The sequence below is a fragment of the Mixophyes fleayi genome, chromosome 8 (genome assembly GCF_038048845.1).
Source record: "Mixophyes fleayi isolate aMixFle1 chromosome 8, aMixFle1.hap1, whole genome shotgun sequence".
NCBI classification, from domain to species: domain Eukaryota; kingdom Metazoa; phylum Chordata; class Amphibia; order Anura; family Limnodynastidae; genus Mixophyes; species Mixophyes fleayi.
Genome location: NC_134409.1, coordinates 106,280,820 through 106,295,236, shown reverse-complemented (window position 1 = coordinate 106,295,236; position 14,417 = coordinate 106,280,820). Strand labels below are relative to the sequence as shown.

Below are 14,417 nucleotides of genomic sequence, written 5' to 3'. Positions count from 1 at the left end.
AAGGCTGTAAATCCAAAAACTGCTATATACTCTGTTACACAAGCACTTTCTGGGTGGAGATAAGAGTTTAGATCAAATAAAACTAGCTTTATTTAGATCAAATAAAACGGAAAAAAAAATTACAATCAGGGCTTATTTTTTTTAATGTATTTTCCTTATACATATGGGCAAAATAATTCTCATTAGAGAACCTTGTTTCTCATCATAAAATTTTAAGTGTAAGAATGGGAGCTGTCACATTTATTATTTGCCCGATGTATAATCATTTATCCCAGCATAGCCACCAATGCAGCAGTGAGCTCCAGAGGTGAATGAGCATGAGAAATTGCACATTGCCTGCTTTTACCAATCAATTATTGTGAAACAAGCATGAATCAGATATGGGCACATTTTACCATATTGTGAAGACCAAAATCAAAATGTATTTTTTAGAAGAAGTTACCTTTAGAAGTTGGCTGAATTTGGAATAACCGTGGTGAGCTGCAACTTGACTTATATTTAACTGTAGATAAAAAAAGAATATTTAAAATGTGCCATAAATATATCCCATTAGCTATTGTCTTTCATAGTCCACACACTTCTGTGTCTCAGGAGTTTTACTTCCATATTTCATACCCCAGCAATTGAACTTCAGAATTCATACATAATCCCACTACTTTGTTTTAAAGCAATGTCCTATTAATTTGTCCCATGGGATTTTCCTCATTCACATATTTCATTCTAGAATTTTTCATGGGATTCTACATTTCCATAATTTAAATACTACTGAGTTCTCTTTCAAAATATACAGCAATGTTCCATTGGTTCTACCCTTCCACAGCTTATACCTTATTATGTGCATAGTTCCATATTTTCCACCCTGTTTTTCCATAAGATTCTTTTTGTCTTTTATCACCATCCTACTGTTTCCCACATGGTTTTCCTCTTCCATAATTCCCAATCTACTCTACAACCATATGTTTCTACACTTCTATCATTAACAGTATACTTATTCTTATTGTGTGCCATGGGGTTCTTCTGTTATATTTTTCACTCCCCATGGTGTCTGCTTAGGATTTCCTTATCTATAACTCCCCACTATACGGTTTAGTCAGACTTTCCTTTTCCATCCACCAAAGAGTATCCTCCTTATTCTTAATCTTAGATGGTAGGAGATGTTGTGTTGGGTATCATAATTTGAGTTAAACGTGTGAGTAGACAGTGGCCCCCGTTCCAAAAGCGTGATATCTTGAAACATGTCCACCAGATGTGGGACAGAGTGCCTTTTCCTCCACAAACATGCCAACAGAATGTCGAGGCATTTTGGTAGATAGCTCCAAGTCTTGTTGGCACTAGGTACCTGCGAAAGAGGAGCTTGTATGAATTTTCTCTGAGCTGAGTTCAAATAGCTCTAGGCCACCGCTTCTTGGATTTGGAGCCAAACCTCCGGGCCGAGGACCTCACCCATATCCTCTGCCCACCTGACCTGGTGTTGTTCTTTATCCAGCTGGTTATGTTTTAGGAGTATTGAATAAACTGTTGAGATCAGGCTGCTGGAAGTGGATCTGCAAAGGTAGAAGGCTTCTAATGGGGAGGGAAGATGAGGGGTTCTGCTCTTTATTTTGTTTTGGTAAAATTGGCGGATTTGTAGGTACTGGTAAAATGTGTCTGACATTAGTACAAATCGGGGTTGGAGGTCAAAGAACTTGGGGAGGAAATTCCTGGGGAAAATGTGCACTGTCCAACACTTAAATGTACCGGGGTCGAGTCCGGGACCAAACTCAGGGTTGTTACACAGAGCAGGGAGGGTCAGAGATCAAGTGGAATGCTTGTGTGCAATAACTCCAAACGGAGAGTGAGAAATGCAGGGTTGAGGGAACCTGGGAGGGTGGAGGGTAATGTTTAGAGTCAATCCAGAAAAGGGAATAGGGAGAGTACATGTGGAGCAAGTGGCTCTCAATGTCTACCCAAAGCCTGGTGCGTGGGTGTGAGTGTTAGACTACAACTTGCGTGAGGTGCGCGGGTAAGTAGTACTTGTGCAGACAGAGGAAGGCCAATCCACCCTCTTTTGAGTGCCTATAGAGGACCTTCGGGCATACTCTGGGTCTCCTGGATGCCCAAACAAAGCATGTGATAGAGTTTTGAAGGTTTTTTAGGATAATAGAGGGAACTCTGACGGGCAGGGTTTGAAAGAGTTATAGGAGTCTGGGTAGGAGTTCACTTGACTGCTGCTATTCTACCAATCCAGGAAATGTGCTGGAAGGCCCATGTGCAGAGATCTGTTTTGAAGGATTCAATCAGCGGGGATAAATTGGCGTGAAACAGTTGGTCGCAACATCTGGTGAGATGTACCCTAAGGTATTTTAGTTTGTGCAGTTGCCAGTGGAACTGATATGTAGATTTCAAAGTATGCAGTATTCAGTGGGATTCAGTACTCAGTATTCAGTACTCTGTTCTGTCAGCATTGATCTTAAAATTGTATAGTTGGCCATATTTCTTGATCATGTCTAACATGATCAGGATGGTGTGTTGGGGTTTGGTTAAAGTAAACAGGGTGTGGGATCTCTTTTTCATATTTCCCATTCTACAGTTTGCCATGGAGACATAATAAACTATCTACCATCTCCCTTGAGATTCTCCTCTCCATATTCCCCCACATTACTCTTTCAGTGAGATTCTTTTTTTCCATAATCCTCACCCTACTTTTCCCCATTGGGTTTTCCTGTTCCATCTACTGTGTTCTATATTTACTTCCAAAACTCACACTGTACTGTGTTCTTACTGACATAATTCATAGCCTACTATTTACTACAGCACCTTGCTCTTCCATATTTTGCCACTGACTAAGCAGTCCGTAGCAAAACGTGCGTCAGCGTGCTCGCTGTCTGCCCCATTGCCTCAATTAAATTACAAAAGGTGGCTCTTATACATGGATTATAATAGCTCCAATAACCCCACAGTTAGTTTGGAGCCAAGATCAGCTAGATAGCAATTCATTCCCCATATATAATACCAATGATTGCAGCCTTATAAATGATGTCTTATATTGAGAAGCATGCAGATATGTGTAAAACAGTCAATTGCTATCTCTACTTCTAGCTATATGGCCATCGTGAATTTTAATTCAGGTTTATTATAAGCCACTTTTACAACTGGAAATAACAGAACATAAGTCCTTTAGATTACATAGAAGACTTGTTTGGTGCAAACAGCCATCTTAAACTCACTTTGTGTGTATACACTTACACATTTGTCCTACATTTAGCTAATTTTAAATATTGGATTATAATGAATGCTTTATAAAGGTTACATTTTAATTCAAAGATGATCCCTTCAATTCAATATATCTATACTGCACCTGTGTTAGCAAACTTCTTTTATCTTTCTCTCTTTATTCTAAAAAAGTTTAAGGTTGTACATCACAAAACAAAAAAAGATAAAAAAAAAAAGTAAATAACAAATAATAAATAAAAAAATAAAACTAGGTTTTGGAAATTTAGAATTGAAGGGAATTCAACTCTCTACAATTAGTGCAATGGCAATTTTTCTCTTTTTCTTCCATATTTCTCCCCAATCTACATGTATGGGATTTTCCACTTCCAAAATTCACACAAAGCTGTATCCAGAAAATACTGCAGTTTCAGAAAAAAGTAAATTATAAACGTACCGCCTGTAAACTTGTGTTTGTTGGAGCTTCTGGTATCAAAACGTTGTCAATAAAGTGGATTACACCATTTTTAGCTATTATATCACTCTTTGTTATTCTTGCAAAGTCATTTAAAAAAACTTCACCCTAAAATGAATGAATGAAACAATGTATTAGTTTTTCTGCCTAAAATAGCAGTACTAAATGGAAAAACAGGAATATATAGACAAAATAATGCAGAAATTTTCACAAGTGCCCTAAGAGGCCGTGTAGAATTAATAAGGTTGTCATTGGTCTGTAAAGAATTGCAAATTGTAAGGTTAATAGGCATTTTGTTTTGTATTCATCTAGACCAGTTCAACATAGCTAAATAATCTGACCTTGATGGATTTGTGTTTTTTGCACCTCTAACTATATAATATTTTCTGTAAACATTAACATCAATATAAAATATGAATTCCCCTGGTCACTCATCTTTTTTATGGAATTTTAAACCAGTTTGTAGCAGAACAGATAGTGCATGGCACCGCAAACCAGTAATACAGGCAGGGGAGGGCTGGCAAATTTCAGCCCGGGGGGCAAGACTTGACTCAGCAGCCTATTTTAATGGAAAAAAATACAGGTGGTCCAGTGACCCAGCCTAAGTTAGCCCATTATGGGACCGGCCCGGGGGGCAAATGCCCTCCCTGCCCCTGAATACAGGACATTACATCTGGTAACACATAGCATTGCAGTGCTCCATATAGCTTCACAATGCAACATGTATTCACCACATCAAACTGTAACTGCAGCATAAAAATACTTTTGCAAAGTCCAAAGCAACTACATAACCAAAATCCAGTTTACTTGTTTCCACATCACTGAAGCTGCATGACTCTATATGGTATGTTGATAAAGTCTGTATATGAATTTATGATGTATGTTTGGCTGTGGTGCTTAGTTAAATAAAAATGTGAAGTAGTACAACCAAACCAAACATCTGGTGTCCACTGGGAAAGAAGAATAGATTACGGATATAGGCAGAGCATAAGCATTGTGCGTTCAAAATGTCATGAACTACTTGACTTACGTTCTTTGTGGAAAGTCTTATGATGCCACCAGAAACTGAAATCAACGAAGGCAATTTCTTAAGCTCATCAGTTAGTAGCTTTTGGCAGCCTACCAGATGGTAGCGAAGTAAATATTTCATAGGACCCTTCTGTTTCCACTCTGCAAACTGAAATATAACCAAGATTTGTATTTTTCCCAACATTGTATCCCCTTCTTAACCAGTACAATATGAATACAACTCAGATGTCAGAATCTGAAACATTGACAATGGATTATTTAAATTATGCCAGTAACAAGTGTAATTTTAGATTTAATTAGAGCAATATAATATGCAAATATAGAAATACACAATTCATATTTTAAAGATATTTTGCAGAATATTAATAACTCACCTGGTATTGAATATATAATAAACTTCTACCTGTCTATCATGCAATATATAAAGGCTACAGTGAAATGTTTGTAAAGCTATGATTGAAAAGAAGAACATTTTCAAACTATCATTATTAACATTAATAAAGCACCAATATATAACGCACATCGCTGTACGCTGAGGGGATCTTAATACAAATAAATAACTTACATTGACTTGATATAGAAGGAAACAATGTCCCTGCCCAAATAAGTTTACAATGTGGGAACAATTGATATATAACATTTCTTAATATCTTACTCAAAACATGTGACTGTTTTATAAGTATACTTGCCAACTCTCCCTCAATGTCAGGGAGACTCCCTGAAATAGGGGTGATCTCCCTCACTCCCTGAAGAGTCTGACATTCTCCTTGATGCTGAGCCCGTACAAGACATGGTTGGCTTCACCATTTATGGCATGATGATACAGTTCAGAAATTGTGTCCTATGACCATGTATTGATGCCTATGGAGGTAGCCATTTTCATGGAGACCAAGATTTAATCAAAGACTGACAGGTAAGACAACATGACTTTAGTAATGGAGACAGAAATGTAAAAGACACTTCAGTCTCTAGAGATTCATTAGCTGGTTGTCTACTATCCCGGAATGTCTGGGAGACGCCCGCATTTCTGGGAGACCTCCCGGACTCCCGGGAGAACTCCCGGGAGAACAGGGCATCCTCCTGGTTCTCGCCCTCGCAATAGATAAGTGGTGGGGGCGGGGCTTAATAACGCAAATATTGTGTGTCATTAATGACGGGGCCAAAATGATGCAATTCATCAAATCCCGCCCCCCGCATGCCCACCTCCCCTGAGTTCTCCCTGAAGCCAACAAGGAAAAGTTGGCAAGTATGTTTATAAGGTATGCTGGAAAATCTCTCTATAACACAATTTGCAGGGTGTTGATGGCTGACCAAAACATACAGAGAACCTATAATATTTTGACCATTTGTGTATGACCGAATTTGCCACAAATTTGGTAGTTTAGTAAGTGCATTATAGTGTGTGTGGCCAGAAGCAGTGGCTGAGGAGGAGTGTGACCATTTACCAAAAGAATGGAGCAGCCAGACACCACGAATATTGTTTCCTATAAACCCAAGATTTGTATCCTCTTCCTCAATGTCGCTGTCAGGATTTCCCAGGTATGACCACGGAGAGAGTGTAAGTGGTTATAATGACTTTATTAAGACACACAGATGACAAGGTAACTTGATTGCAGTTCAGTATACAGATGAGAAACAACAGGTAGCTTCAGCATACAGCGTGGAACTACAAGTACAATGGTTGTTGATGTGGAAGTCCAGTACACAGATAACAGCAGTAGTAGATTTCAGCAAGCAGCGTGGAACTAGAAGTACCAGGTATAATGGTTGTTGATGTGGAAGTCCAGTACACAGATAACAGCAGTAGTAGATTTCAGCAAGCAGCGTGGAACTAGAAGTACCAGGTATAATGGTCGTTGATGTGGAAGTCCAGTACACAGATAACAGCAGTGTAGACAGAAGCTGAGCACAGGGAATGCTCACAGGAGTGACCTGATGATCTGGCCCAGACTGTTTGAAGCAGGCAGGTTTATATAGGCCTCATGCAGGTAATACAACTCCCAGTGATCAAGGAAAATAACCAAAGTAGCACAGTGGCCCCTTTGGTGGGCAGTGGTACTACAAGTAGAATGCATAACAAATCCAATAGAGTCACTGCAGACAGCAGCTGCAGAATGCAAATCGTGACAGTACCCCCTCCTTAAAGGGCGGATTCCAGACGCACAAATACTAGAGATGGTCGGAAAAGTCAGAGTCATAGTCCAGAATTGGGAATGTAGTTGAGAAGGCTTCATGCAAGGACGGGAAGGGTATAGAAACCACACCACAGGGGAGTTGAGATCCAGGAGAATCTTTCTTCTTCTTCTTCTTCTTCTTTACTCTCTTTTTATGGTTTTTAGAGGGTTGCTGGAAATGGAGTGAAGAAAATGATAATCTCAAAGTTGGAGTAGCTGGAGATAGAACATGAGGCATAGATGAAGCACTGGGAGTGAGAATGGCAGGTGCTGGTGCAAATTCTTCGATCACGGCCTCAGTAAAAAACTGTAAATCAGACAGGATGGGATCCTGGGTTTCAATTAATGGCTCTGCCCATTCCAGAGCTTCCCCTGTAAAGTTGGCCAACATGTAAAACACTGCCTTTCATTGAGTATCAAAGAGGTTGGATACAGAGGGAAAATAGGACATACAAAATTTAATAAGGGCCTGAAATTGCTGAATATCCCCATTGAAGGTAGGTGGTTGGAAGACTTGAACAGAGGATGAATTCGAATTAGCATGAGACTCGGCCAGCTCGGGTTGAACATATATCCCTGGGGACTCGGGTAGTACCCCTTTGGCGGAAGACAACCAGGACTGGGCAGACAACTTGGCAGGGAGCCCGGATTGGGCGGCAGACTTGACAGGGACAGCACTGTGAGAAGCCTCAGGGTGGACAGCACTGTGAGAAGCCTCAGGGTAGACAGCACTGTGAGAAGCCTCAGGGTAGACAGCACGGTGAGAAGCCTCAGGGTGGACAGCACGGTGAGAAGCCTCAGGGTGGACAGCACTGTGAGAAGCCTCAGGGTGGACAGCACTGTGAGAAGCCTCAGGGTAGACAGCACTGTGAGAAGCCTCAGGGTAGACAGCACTGTGAGAAGCCTCAGGGTAGACAGCACTGTGAGAAGCCTCAGGGTAGACAGCACTGTGAGAAGCCTCAGGGTAGACAGCACTGTGAGAAGCCTCAGGGTAGACAGCACTGTGAGAAGCCTCAGGGTAGACAGCACTGTGAGAAGCCTCAGGGTAGACAGCACTGTGAGAAGCCTCAGGGCAGACAGCACCAAGTGGTAACTCGGGCTGAACCGCATGGACAGGCAACTCGGGCTGAACCGCATGGAGAGGCAACTCTGGAGCGGGCTGGAGGGACAGGACCCCCTCTGGAGCAGACTGTAAGGGCAGCGCCCCCTCTTGAGCGGACTGTAAGGGCAGCGCCCCCTCTGGAGGAGTCTTTAAGGGCAGCGCCCCCTCTGGAGGAGTCTTTAAGGGCAGCGCCCCCTCTGGAGCAAACTTTAAGGGCAGCGCCCCCTCTGGAGCAAACTTAAGGGCAGCGCCCCCTCTGGGTTGAACTGGGGAACCCGGGTTCTCATGGAAGCAGACAGCGTGTCTGGAATGGAGACAGAAGCTTGTAACTCAGAGCTGGAGATAGAGGTTGAAGATGGTCGGAGTCTACGGAGCGGGCAATCCTGTAAAAAATGTACATCACTGGCACAGTAAAGACACAGTTTGTAGGTCCTCCTGCGCCATCGCTCCTCTTCGGTCAGGCGAGGGCATGGAGCACCTGAAAACCTGGAATTTGTTACAGGAATATTGGAAGGTACTGCTTGCAGAGAGTCAAAGGCAGACAAACTTGGTAATGAAATGTTAGCAGCACAGTTAGACTCCTTACAGCAGGATGTATTAGGGGTGGAAACTGGAAGTTGCTTAAGCACTTGGTTCAGCAAAGAAGATACTTGCACTATTTGGGTGCGAAGTTGAAGAATGTCCACTTGGAGCAACTGGAACAGGGAATTTTCGGAGGAAATAGCAGCCATGGTTTTAGTGTTCAATACGGAGTAGGTCACTTCCCTGGAAATCCTTTTCAAAAGAGATGAAAGCCGTGCAGCAGCAGGCTTGGTATTATGGCCAGATCATACTGTCAGGATTTCTCAGGTATGACCACGGAGAGAGTGTAAGTGGTTATAATGACTTTATTAAGACACACAGATGACAAGGTAACTTGATTGCAGTTCAGTATACAGATGAGAAACAACAGGTAGCTTCAGCATACAGCGTGGAACTACAAGTACAATGCTTGTTGATGTGGAAGTTCAGTACACAGATAACAGCAGTAGTAGATTTCAGCAAGCAGCGTGGAACTAGAAGTACCAGGTATAATGGTCGTTGATGTGGAAGTCCAGTACACAGATAACAGCAGTGTAGACAGAAGCTGAGCACAGGGAATGCTCACAGGAGTGACCTGATGATCTGGCCCAGACTGTTTGAAGCAGGCAGGTTTATATAGGCCTTATGCAGGTAATACAACTCCCAGTGATCAAGGAAAATAACCAAAGTAGCACAGTGGCCCCTTTGGTGGGCAGTGGTACTACAAGTAGAATGCATAACAAATCCAATAGAGTCACTGCAGACAGCAGCTGCAGAATGCAAATCGTGACAGTACCCCCTCCTTAAAGGGCGGATTCCAGACGCACAAATACTAGAGATGGTCGGAAAAGTCAGAGTCATAGTCCAGAATTGGGAATGTAGTTGAGAAGGCTTCATGCAAGGACGGGAAGGGTATAGAAACCACACCACAGGGGAGTTGAGATCCAGGAGAATCTTTCTTCTTCTTCTTCTTCTTCACTCTCTTTTTATGGTTTTTAGAGGGTTGCTGGAAATGGAGTGAAGAAAATGATAATCTCAAAGTTGGAGTAGCTGGAGATAGAACATGAGGCATAGATGAAGCACTGGGAGTGAGAATGGCAGGTGCTGGTGCAAATTCTTCGATCACGGCCTCAGTAAAAAACTGTAAATCAGACAGGATGGGATCCTGGGTTTCAATTAATGGCTCTGCCCATTCCAGAGCTTCCCCTGTAAAGTTGGCCAACATGTAAAACACTGCCTTTCGTTGAGTATCAAAGAGGTTGGATACAGAGGGAAAATAGGACATACAAAATTTAATAAGGGCCTGAAATTGCTGAATATCCCCATTGAAGGTAGGTAGTTGGAAGACTTGAACAGAGGATGAATTCGAATTAGCATGAGACTCGGCCAGCTCGGGTTGAACATATATCCCTGGGGACTCGGGTAGTACCCCTTTGGCGGAAGACAACCCGGACTGGGCAGACAACTTGGCAGGGAGCCCGGATTGGGCGGCAGACTTGACAGGGACAGCACTGTGAGAAGCCTCAGGGTGGACAGCACTGTGAGAAGCCTCAGGGTAGACAGCACTGTGAGAAGCCTCAGGGTAGACAGCACGGTGAGAAGCCTCAGGGTGGACAGCACGGTGAGAAGCCTCAGGGTGGACAGCACTGTGAGAAGCCTCAGGGTGGACAGCACTGTGAGAAGCCTCAGGGTAGACAGCACTGTGAGAAGCCTCAGGGTAGACAGCACTGTGAGAAGCCTCAGGGTAGACAGCACTGTGAGAAGCCTCAGGGTAGACAGCACTGTGAGAAGCCTCAGGGTAGACAGCACTGTGAGAAGCCTCAGGGTAGACAGCACTGTGAGAAGCCTCAGGGTAGACAGCACTGTGAGAAGCCTCAGGGTAGACAGCACTGTGAGAAGCCTCAGGGTAGACAGCACTGTGAGAAGCCTCAGGGCAGACAGCACCAAGTGGTAACTCGGGCTGAACCGCATGGAGAGGCAACTCGGGCTGAACCGCATGGACAGGCAACTCTGGAGCGGGCTGGAGGGACAGGACCCCCTCTGGAGCAGACTGTAAGGGCAGCGCCCCCTCTTGAGCGGACTGTAAGGGCAGCGCCCCCTCTGGAGGAGTCTTTAAGGGCAGCGCCCCCTCTGGAGGAGTCTTTAAGGGCAGCGCCCCCTCTGGAGGAGTCTTTAAGGGCAGCGCCCCCTCTGGAGCAAACTTTAAGGGCAGCGCCCCCTCTGGAGCAAACTTAAGGGCAGCGCCCCCTCTGGGTTGAACTGGGGAACCCGGGTTCTCATGGAAGCAGACAGCGTGTCTGGAATGGAGACAGAAGCTTGTAACTCAGAGCTGGAGATAGAGGTTGAAGATGGTCGGAGTCTACGGAGCGGGCAATCCTGTAAAAAATGTACATCACTGGCACAGTAAAGACACAGTTTGTAGGTCCTCCTGCGCCATCGCTCCTCTTCGGTCAGGCGAGGGCATGGAGCACCTGAAAACCTGGAATTTGTTACAGGAATATTGGAAGGTACTGCTTGCAGAGAGTCAAAGGCAGACAAACTTGGTAATGAAATGTTAGCAGCACAGTTAGACTCCTTACAGCAGGATGTATTAGGGGTGGAAACTGGAAGTTGCTTAAGCACTTGGTTCAGCAAAGAAGATACTTGCACTATTTGGGTGCGAAGTTGAAGAATGTCCACTTGGAGCAACTGGAACAGGGAATTTTCGGAGGAAATAGCAGCCATGGTTTTAGTGTTCAATACGGAGTAGGTCACTTCCCTGGAAATCCTTTTCAAAAGAGATGAAAGCCGTGCAGCAGCAGGCTTGGTATTATGGCCAGATCATACTGTCAGGATTTCTCAGGTATGACCACGGAGAGAGTGTAAGTGGTTATAATGACTTTATTAAGACACACAGATGACAAGGTAACTTGATTGCAGTTCAGTATACAGATGAGAAACAACAGGTAGCTTCAGCATACAGCGTGGAACTACAAGTACAATGCTTGTTGATGTGGAAGTTCAGTACACAGATAACAGCAGTAGTAGATTTCAGCAAGCAGCGTGGAACTAGAAGTACCAGGTATAATGGTCGTTGATGTGGAAGTCCAGTACACAGATAACAGCAGTGTAGACAGAAGCTGAGCACAGGGAATGCTCACAGGAGTGACCTGATGATCTGGCCCAGACTGTTTGAAGCAGGCAGGTTTATATAGGCCTTATGCAGGTAATACAACTCCCAGTGATCAAGGAAAATAACCAAAGTAGCACAGTGGCCCCTTTGGTGGGCAGTGGTACTACAAGTAGAATGCATAACAAATCCAATAGAGTCACTGCAGACAGCAGCTGCAGAATGCAAATCGTGACAGTACCCCCTCCTTAAAGGGCGGATTCCAGACGCACAAATACTAGAGATGGTCGGAAAAGTCAGAGTCATAGTCCAGAATTGGGAATGTAGTTGAGAAGGCTTCATGCAAGGACGGGAAGGGTATAGAAACCACACCACAGGGGAGTTGAGATCCAGGAGAATCTTTCTTCTTCTTCTTCTTCTTCACTCTCTTTTTATGGTTTTTAGAGGGTTGCTGGAAATGGAGTGAAGAAAATGATAATCTCAAAGTTGGAGTAGCTGGAGATAGAACATGAGGCATAGATGAAGCACTGGGAGTGAGAATGGCAGGTGCTGGTGCAAATTCTTCGATCACGGCCTCAGTAAAAAACTGTAAATCAGACAGGATGGGATCCTGGGTTTCAATTAATGGCTCTGCCCATTCCAGAGCTTCCCCTGTAAAGTTGGCCAACATGTAAAACACTGCCTTTCGTTGAGTATCAAAGAGGTTGGATACAGAGGGAAAATAGGACATACAAAATTTAATAAGGGCCTGAAATTGCTGAATATCCCCATTGAAGGTAGGTAGTTGGAAGACTTGAACAGAGGATGAATTCGAATTAGCATGAGACTCGGCCAGCTCGGGTTGAACATATATCCCTGGGGACTCGGGTAGTACCCCTTTGGCGGAAGACAACCCGGACTGGGCAGACAACTTGGCAGGGAGCCCGGATTGGGCGGCAGACTTGACAGGGACAGCACTGTGAGAAGCCTCAGGGTGGACAGCACTGTGAGAAGCCTCAGGGTAGACAGCACTGTGAGAAGCCTCAGGGTAGACAGCACGGTGAGAAGCCTCAGGGTGGACAGCACGGTGAGAAGCCTCAGGGTGGACAGCACTGTGAGAAGCCTCAGGGTGGACAGCACTGTGAGAAGCCTCAGGGTAGACAGCACTGTGAGAAGCCTCAGGGTAGACAGCACTGTGAGAAGCCTCAGGGTAGACAGCACTGTGAGAAGCCTCAGGGTAGACAGCACTGTGAGAAGCCTCAGGGTAGACAGCACTGTGAGAAGCCTCAGGGTAGACAGCACTGTGAGAAGCCTCAGGGTAGACAGCACTGTGAGAAGCCTCAGGGTAGACAGCACTGTGAGAAGCCTCAGGGCAGACAGCACCAAGTGGTAACTCGGGCTGAACCGCATGGAGAGGCAACTCGGGCTGAACCGCATGGACAGGCAACTCTGGAGCGGGCTGGAGGGACAGGACCCCCTCTGGAGCAGACTGTAAGGGCAGCGCCCCCTCTTGAGCGGACTGTAAGGGCAGCGCCCCCTCTGGAGGAGTCTTTAAGGGCAGCGCCCCCTCTGGAGGAGTCTTTAAGGGCAGCGCCCCCTCTGGAGGAGTCTTTAAGGGCAGCGCCCCCTCTGGAGCAAACTTTAAGGGCAGCGCCCCCTCTGGAGCAAACTTAAGGGCAGCGCCCCCTCTGGGTTGAACTGGGGAACCCGGGTTCTCATGGAAGCAGACAGCGTGTCTGGAATGGAGACAGAAGCTTGTAACTCAGAGCTGGAGATAGAGGTTGAAGATGGTCGGAGTCTACGGAGCGGGCAATCCTGTAAAAAATGTACATCACTGGCACAGTAAAGACACAGTTTGTAGGTCCTCCTGCGCCATCGCTCCTCTTCGGTCAGGCGAGGGCATGGAGCACCTGAAAACCTGGAATTTGTTACAGGAATATTGGAAGGTACTGCTTGCAGAGAATCAAAGGCAGACAAACTTGGTAATGAAATGTTAGCAGCACAGTTAGACTCCTTACAGCAGGATGTATTAGGGGTGGAAACTGGAAGTTGCTTAAGCACTTGGTTCAGCAAAGAAGATACTTGCACTATTTGGGTGCGAAGTTGAAGAATGTCCACTTGGAGCAACTGGAACAGGGAATTTTCGGAGGAAATAGCAGCCATGGTTTTAGTGTTCAATACGGAGTAGGTCACTTCCCTGGAAATCCTTTTCAAAAGAGATGAAAGCCGTGCAGCAGCAGGCTTGGTATTATGGCCAGATCATACTGTCAGGATTTCTCAGGTATGACCATGGAGAGAGTGTAAGTGGTTATAATGACTTTATTAAGATACACAGATGACAAGGTAACTTGATTGCAGTTCAGTATACAGATGAGAAACAACAGGTAGCTTCAGCATACAGCGTGGAACTACAAGTACAATGCTTGTTGATGTGGAAGTTCAGTACACAGATAACAGCAGTAGTAGATTTCAGCAAGCAGCGTGGAACTAGAAGTACCAGGTATAATGGTTGTTGATGTGGAAGTCCAGTACACAGATAACAGCAGTGTAGACAGAAGCTGAGCACAGGAAATGCTCACAGGAGTGACCTGATGATCTGGCCTAGACTGTTTGAAGCAGGCAGGTTTGTATAGGCCTCATGCAGGTGACACAACTCCCAGTGATCAAGGAAAATAACCAAAGTAGCACAGTGGCCCCTTTGGTGGGCAGTGGTACTACAAGTAGAATGCATAACAAATCCAATAGAGTCACTGCAGACAGCAGCTGCAGAATGCAAATCGTGACAGTCGCTGGCTGTGT

At 44.8% G+C, this 14,417-nt stretch overlaps 1 protein-coding gene across 2 annotated transcripts in view; it reads right to left on the bottom strand.

Moving 5' to 3' along the window:
- The window catches only part of STAB1 (stabilin 1), a 179,409-nt gene that overhangs the window by 50,879 nt on the left and 114,113 nt on the right, over window positions 1–14,417 (bottom strand). For both annotated transcript variants that reach the window (XM_075183082.1, XM_075183083.1), the window contains 3 exons: window positions 4,695–4,841; window positions 3,647–3,772; window positions 443–502 (listed from right to left, as the gene is read on the bottom strand). In XM_075183082.1, the coding sequence (XP_075039183.1) occupies window positions 443–502; window positions 3,647–3,772; window positions 4,695–4,841 (333 nt within the window). The remainder of the gene's footprint in view (window positions 1–442; window positions 503–3,646; window positions 3,773–4,694; window positions 4,842–14,417) is intronic.